General features: G+C 33.9%; 1 protein-coding gene across 3 annotated transcripts in view; it reads left to right on the top strand.

The window, feature by feature from the left end:
- GLIPR1L2 (GLIPR1 like 2) overlaps positions 1 to 6995 on the top strand; it is a 29331-nt gene extending 22336 nt beyond the window's left edge. Inside the window, exons 5-6 of one of the 3 annotated variants that reach the window (XM_073900637.1) lie at positions 5912 to 5938; positions 6023 to 6995. In XM_073900637.1, the coding sequence (XP_073756738.1) occupies positions 5912 to 5938; positions 6023 to 6387 (392 nt within the window). In that variant the 3' untranslated portion in view covers positions 6388 to 6995. Of the gene's footprint in view, positions 1 to 5911 lie in introns of all 3 variants that reach the window. The other 2 variants (XM_073900639.1, XM_025883388.2) reach the window with 2 other exon arrangements.
- The last annotated feature ends 821 nt before the right edge of the window (positions 6996 to 7816 follow it).

Genomic DNA, 7816 nt, shown 5'->3' with positions numbered 1-7816 from the left:
TATATATATATATATATTTTAAGTTTTCATTAAAATTACAGTTAGTTAACATACAGTGTAATATTAGTTTCAGGTGTACAATATAGTGATTCAATACTTCACTCAACACCCAGTGCTCATCACAACCAGAGCACTTCTTAATCCCCATCACCTATTTAATCCATCCCCCACACACCTCCCTTCTGGTAACCATCAGTTTGTTCTCTATAGCTAAGAGTCTGTTTCTTGCTTTGCCTCTCTCTCTCCTTTTTTTTTCCCCTTTGCTCATCTGTTTTGTTTCTTAAATTCCACATATGAGTGAAATCATATGGTATTTGTCTGTCTCTGACTTATTTCACTTAGCGTAATACTCTCTAGCTCCATACACATCATTGCAAATGGCAACATCCTATATTTTTATTTGCTAAATCTGACAACTCTACAGCCTGATGTAGGGTGTAAGAGCCCAAGCAGAATGAGGAGAGCGCCCATGTAGGGGACAGAGTAGAGGCAATAATGAAAATTAGAAACATACTGGGAGTTTGTTTAATCTAAAAAAAATAGATTAAGGATAATGGAAGCCAATTTTCTCACTGTCAGAGAATGGAGTATAAATATGTAAAGGAAGAAAACAAACATGAATCATATGATGAATTGAAATTAGAGGTATTGGAATTTAAGGGTTTCAATAAATATAAATAACATAGATGTAAATATTTGTATATGTATGTGTCTGTATACATATACTCCCTAGCTCTGAGATGGTTTTGGAGCAGTGGCCTCCCACCCCCCAAAGGAATGAACACAACTAGCACCCACATCTTGGTTTCCAAACTCTAGCCTGCAGTAAAAGAAACGAGGGCTCATTGGAGAAAGGTCCCAGGGCTGGGGCAGGGAAAATATCAGATAAACCCAGACCATCTTTTTATACCTAAAAACAAAGAAGTGCTCAAAGAGTGATGGGGACTTGTAGCAAAATGGACACACAGGACACAGAAGACCTCTTAAAGGGCTCTCCGTGATCGAATCTGGGACAATTTGAGTACTGAAATAAAATAGTAATTGATTATAACTCACTGGATACAACAGGAAACTATGATTCATACTAATATAAATTAATAAATGAATAAATTAGAAGTTTGATAAGGAACAATGTATTACATAGTTCCAAAGTAACTCCCCATAAAAATATTGAATTACTAATGGGAAAGAGTAATTTCACAATGGAGCAACCTAGCAGACACCACCCTAATAAAGTGATCCATGTGAACATCACCAGCAATGGGAAAAATCAAAACCAAAACCCTGCACCACCTGAGATGGTGCAATGAGAATAACACAGCATCACTTCTGTGATACTCCTGCCAAAAATGCACAACTAAGTCCAATCACAGGGAAGCATCAAATAAGTCCAAATTTCAGATTTGTCTAAAAAAATTGAAGATTTGTCTGCAAGATAACTAGCATGTTATCTTCAAAATATGTCAAGGTCATGAATGTGAAAGACTGAAGCACTGTCCCAGACAGAAGAGTATAAAGAGACATGAAAACTAAATGTAATGCATGAATCTGAACATGATCTTTTGTTACAAAGGACACTCTTAGCACAGCTGGCAAAAAATGGAATGAAGTCCAAAGATTAGAAGGCAGTAATGTAACAATATTAATATCCTGATTTTGTTGGTTGTATTACGGTCATGTAGAGAATGGCCACTTTCATTAAAATGGATCAAAATAAAAGTTATTTGTACTGTATTGCAACTTTTTTCTAAGTGAGGGATTCTTTTAAATTAAAAAAAAAATATGTGTTAATGCAAAATCTAAGGAAAGCAAATCAATTTGAAGTTTTTTGTTATAGTCCAGGGGAGAGATGAGGTTCATTCTGGAGTATTTGTAAGAGAAATAGAGATGATGAGACAAATTTGATAAATATTTATGGGACAAAATTAACAAGTCTTAGAGACTAATTTGATATAAGGATAAGAAAAAGAGTCTAATATAAATATTGGGTTTGGTGCAATTGATTGAGATATGAATTCAATGAAGAGAGGAAGCTATGGAAAATAGATGATGGGTTTTGATCATTGTTAGTTTTAAATACCTGTTTAATATCTGAGTATGTAAGACTCATAAGCTTAGGGTACAGATCAGGGCTCTATTTCAGAATCATGAGCATGTAGACAAGTCTAAAAATATAAAAAAGGAAGAACTCATCCAGGTACAGTACACAGAGAAAGAAGAAGAATATACTAAGAATAGGATACTAAGGGGGGGGGAAACAATGAGAAATACTGAAAGAGAATGGGGGCAACAGTAGAAGAGGGACAGGGAGAGGATACCCCAGTGTTCCCTTTCATCCAAGTGTACTTATTGAATTGGCAACATGGGAGAACGTTACATCTGGGTTTCAAAGTCTGAGCCAGGTGGGAGGGGGTCTAAGTGGAGGATTAGCCTGCAGGTTGCCAGATCAAATACAAGGTGCCCAGTTAAATTTGAATTTCAGATAAACAAAAATATTTTTAATATATCTCTAATATACTAATGACGAACTGAAAATCGCATTGAAAACAGCATGAGGAACCAAAAACACTGGAAAATACAGGAAGGGTTGGAGGTCAAGCCTAAGAAATGCAAGCAAGAAATTTAAAAGATTAAAGAGAAAATTATAAATAAGCACTGATAAATCAGATTCAGTATGTGAATAATTGGAGCCCCTGAAGAACAGAACAAAAATAATAGAACAAAAAACAAAGCAAAAGATAGATATACAGATATTTAAAGAAATAATAAAAAATCTCAGAAATAGAAATTCTTGAATCTAAACATTGAATGCCTACTATGGAATGTAAACTGGAAAAAAATAAGAGGTTCCTCAAAAAATTAAAAATGGACCTCATGATCCAGTAATTTCACTTCTGGGTATTTATTTGAAGAAAATGAAAACACTAACTCAAAAAGATATGTGGACCCACGTGTTCATCGTAGCATTATTTACAATAGCCAAGATATGGAAAGAATCTAAGTATCCATTAATGGATGAATGGGTAAAGAAAATGTGTTATATCTATATCTATCGATACACACACACACACACACACACACACACAATGGAATACTATTCAGCCATATAAAAAAATGAAATCTTGCCATTTGTGACAACATGGATGGCCCTTGAGGGCACTTTGCTAAGTGAAATGTCAGAGAAAGAAAGATACCATAGGATCTTACTTATATGTAAAACCAAAAAACCAACAAACACAAAAACCAAGCTTATAGATACAGAGGATAGATTGGTGGTTGCCAGAGGTGCAAGTGGGCAGTGGGCAAAATGGGTAAAGAAGGTCAAAGGTAGAAACTTCAACTTCTAGTTATAAAATAAGTAAGTCATGAGGTTATAATGTACAGCATAGGGACTATAGTTAATAATAATGTATTGCATATTTGAAAGTTATGAAGAGAGTAGAACTTAAAAGTTCTCATCACAAGAAGAAACATTTGCAACTATGTATGATGACAGATGCTCACTAGATTTACTGTGGTGATCATTTCACAATAAATACAAATATCAAATCATTATGTTGTACACCCAAAACTAATATAATGTTATATGTCAATTATACCTCAATTGAAAATAAATAAATAAATAAATACAAACAACAACCTTTAAAAGATAAAAAAGAAAGAAACTGCATATTATGTGCCAGGAAAAAGTGATGCAAAATAGTCTCCATTTAGACCCTGATTAGTAAATTAGAGGAAAATAAAGAATCCTTTAAGCATCCAAACCAAAATGCAAAATAATTCATTAGAGTTTAATTGTCTGCGTTGAGTCAGGAAAACAGCCACTTTGAATATTTTTTTTCACTTTAAATATTCTGACAATATAGTGTTTAACATAGAAAATAGAGCTTACTGTGAATGGTGTAAACTCTAGGGGAGCAAAGATCACAGAAGTTGCTATGAAAAGGCAGAGAAACCGTAGTTAAAAGGTCAAAGAAGCAGAAACAGAAGACCTTTTAGCCTTAAGCACCAAAATAGGTGGTTCTCAAAAGCTTACAAGAAAATTGCTGCAATTCTCAAGACCTTTGAGAAAGCTCCCACCAAACTCTCTCAGTGTTTGACAGCAAAGCAGGTAGTTAGTTTCCCATTCTACCAAGCAGCCACTGTGACTCTCACATCTGTTTAGGTATCTGGCGAACAACAACCCCTGGAGAATAATGATGGTTTCCACTTCTCTTAAATCTTCCAAATTTCACTTGCATTCCTCTCATTGGCAAACTCTTAACTTGAAGCTATACAAAGGAAGGAATTCGCAGAAAGGTAGTTAGTTCCTGATCTCAGGTCTGCAACACAGGATCAGCTTTACATCAGTGCGGTAGAATGCTGCATTGGCAATTGACAATCCTGCACATTTTGGCTGTCATGAAACTTTTCTACAATAACAGTCAATGCCAAGAGACAGTGGAATAATTCCTATATTGTCCTTAATGCTGTACATAAATTCAGCCAAACCTGTTATTCAAGTACAAGCAGATAGACAAATCTTGTGGGAACACCAAGAAATTTGTGGTACATAGTTCTCACAAGCACATTCTCAATAAACCCCTAGAAGATGGCTTTCACCAAAAAGAAGAGATGAATGGAAAATGAAAAGCTGCACTGGAAAAACTATAAGCATTGAGACTTAATCAATAGACAAAGATTAAATTCTGAAGGCTATAATACAAAACAAAATGTAAATATATTAAATTTTGGTGATATGCAAATGATATAATTAATAAAACTTGGGAGAAGAAGAGAGAGATAGGAAAATGTGCTTCATTTCCCCATCTTTTATAGCAAGGGGCCAAAAGGTACTATTTAAAGCTGATAAATCAAACAATAGAGATGTAAGTAGACTTAAATGCATTTAAATATTCAATCAAGTGCAAAAGTAAAAGAAGAATGTAATCGATGGAAAATAGTGATGACAAATGAAGGAAAATGCAAATAAGAAATATGCTAATTACATCATTGCTCAAACTAAGTGATCAATAGATACACATACACGGAATGAAGTAGAGAAAATACAGACTGTGTGGTAAAAGATTTTTTTAAAAGGAGTGCTAAAATAGAAAGCATTGCATAAAATATGAGGGAAAATAAGACCAAGCACAAAAAGCTAAAATAACCTCAAAGATCCAACAGGGCAGGTCATCTCTAGGATTATCTGAAGAGTGATTTCTAAATTTTCTTGTAAGCATAGTGTCAATTGCAAGACAAAGCCTCTGGTTGCCATTGGGTTCTCTATGTGTGAGAACTAAGTTATCCTTTCACTTTCCTTCCTAATGGAATCGAGGAATGATTTTCTGATCTTCTCTGCCCCAGTCAGCAGAGGGAAGGAAATTTATTCCCTGAAAAGTATTTTGATAGCACTGGGCTAGATGGCAGAAACAATGAATACCAAGCTATAGAGTTAACTTTGCCATGTAGGAAATGAAGAGCAACTAAAAGCCCCTGAAAATAAGAATTAGATGAGGAAAGTGAGTAGATTCAGAAGATTAATTTGGATAATGACCTGGGGAAAAAAAGAGAGATGCAAGTAAGAGATATTATAAAATCCTAGAATGGTAAAGCTGGAAAAATCTTTAGGGGACAGAAGTGAAGTGATTCATACAAGGTGACAATGATTTAGAGACAGAATTGGTAATGGAATCCACATGTCCTCATTCCTATACTTCTATGTTCTCCCTAGCAGCCTAGGCTGACTTTCACTAAAAGAGAATATATTGTATTTTATGATGGGCTACTGGTTGGGGGAGGCACATCAAAGATGGCAGCATGCTACCTGAGGACTAGGAGAAGAATGTCATTATTTTTAGAGAAATTATTTTATTTCTAGAGAAAGAAGGAATTTTATGTAATTCTTTATGGACTTTCTTTTTCTTTTTAGGTAATGCAGATCGTGACCAATCCGTATGTATGTATTGTTGTCCTTTATTTCTTGGACAATTTAACTACCTTATGCAAAATCCAGCTTTCAATTTTGCTGCTTTATTTACAGATTACCGATTCTGGTATCCCAGATGGGAAGTTCCCCGGCCAATTGTGTGTGATCCACTGTGCTTATTTACTTTCTTTCTGAGAATGCTATGTTTTTCAATAGGTATCATAGTGGTTTTGATAATACAGTCTCAGTTTCCAAATATATTATTGGAAGAAGAGATGATATTTGCCCCTGAAGTAACCGAGGTAGAGCCAGAAAAGTTACAAGAAGAAGACAGGGAAAAGGCGGAGGAAGTGGAGGAAGAGGAAGGAGACAAAGAAAAGGAGGAGGGAGAGGAAGGGGATGGAGAGGAGGAAGGGGAGAGAGGGGATGAGGGAGAGGAGAGGGTGGAGGAGGAGGGCTTAGATTTACCACCATCATAGGGCAAATGTACAATACAACAACTAAAGAAAGAAAAGCAAAAAATAAAACACTGAGCTTTAACAAAAAAGAGTATGTACAAACCGCTACTGCAATACCTTTTAGTCTCTTTTTCTTATATTTTTCAACAAATGTAAATTTGAAAAACAGAAACAAATAAACAAAAAACATGTTTTTTATAGTAAGTATTGTAAGGCAAGCTCTTGGACACTAAGAGTAGGTAAAGACGTGATGACAGAAATACTAAAAAAGATTTGACCAGTCTAATTAGTTTTAAGATTTTACTGTGTTATCCTTAAAAAGGAAGGAATTCCCATTTTCTAAATATGTTTACATCTCTGTGTTTTAAATATTTCTTAAATGGGTTAATAAGTTTCTCAAGTATTAAGGTGCTTAGGATCATTCCAACTCAAGATAACCATTTAATAACCTTTGGTTTTGTTATTTTTATCATTACTGTTATAGTTGTTATTTTTTTATTTTATTTGAAATCAATTAATTACTATTATAGTTGTTATTGATAGTGGTGATGATGGTGGTGATGATATTGACCATGGGATATCAAGGCATTGAATATCTTTATGTATATTTGTATTGTATGTGTTTGAAATAATTTTTTTTAAATTTTTTTATTGTTGTGTTTGAAATAATTTAAGTGGTACTTGTACATGCTGTTAGGAGATACATTTTTATGTCTTCTTCATGTTTAATATTTCATTAAAGCCTTGTAATTCTTTATTAGGCTATATAATTTCTTGCCACTAAGGGCAAATAAATGTCAAAAGTTTAATTATTTGTGATTGAGCAATTTGGCTGCTTCCAAATTTATGTGGTAAAATAAAATAAAAATTTTAAATGTTATTTACTTGCAGTTATTTAATATGTACAATAAAAGTTCATAAGTTAATAATATAAAATAACTACTTACAATTTGTAGTACTAATAAATGATCTGAATAAAAATACCTAACATAGGACACATCAAATGGTATAAACTCCATATTTATTAACCTCAGTATATTAAAAGACTGTTCTTAAATGGGGCAAAATGAGAATTATACAAAAGAAGCCTGCATATATATATATATATATAATTTCTGTGTAGTCAGCCTCTTTTCTAACCAACTTCCTGAGAAAAAGCCTTAGGTAGAGAAAAGGGCTGATTCTCTACAGTGCTTTTATTTATTAGTATTTTCTGATATTTATAGACTACTTCATAGCTTCCAAAGTGCTTTCACATAATTCTTTAATTCCCAAAACCACTCTGTGGAGTTGGCATTGCTTCCATTTTTAAAAACGAGAAGACTGGCTTTGAGTTTGTGAAGTGTTGCAACCTAGGACTGAAAACGAATTAATTTCTGGACATTCTGATGCATGCTATAAGTCTAAATTCTTCATGTTCAGTTCCCACGATGACTAACTTACATATCTG

This window comes from Callorhinus ursinus, unplaced genomic scaffold (assembly GCF_003265705.2).
Source record: "Callorhinus ursinus isolate GAN/ISIS: 27379988/994484 unplaced genomic scaffold, GSC_fseal_2.0 scaffold14, whole genome shotgun sequence".
Lineage (NCBI taxonomy): Eukaryota > Metazoa > Chordata > Mammalia > Carnivora > Otariidae > Callorhinus > Callorhinus ursinus.
Note: the sequence above shows the minus strand (reverse complement) of the source record. Positions and strands in the feature narration are given on the sequence as shown.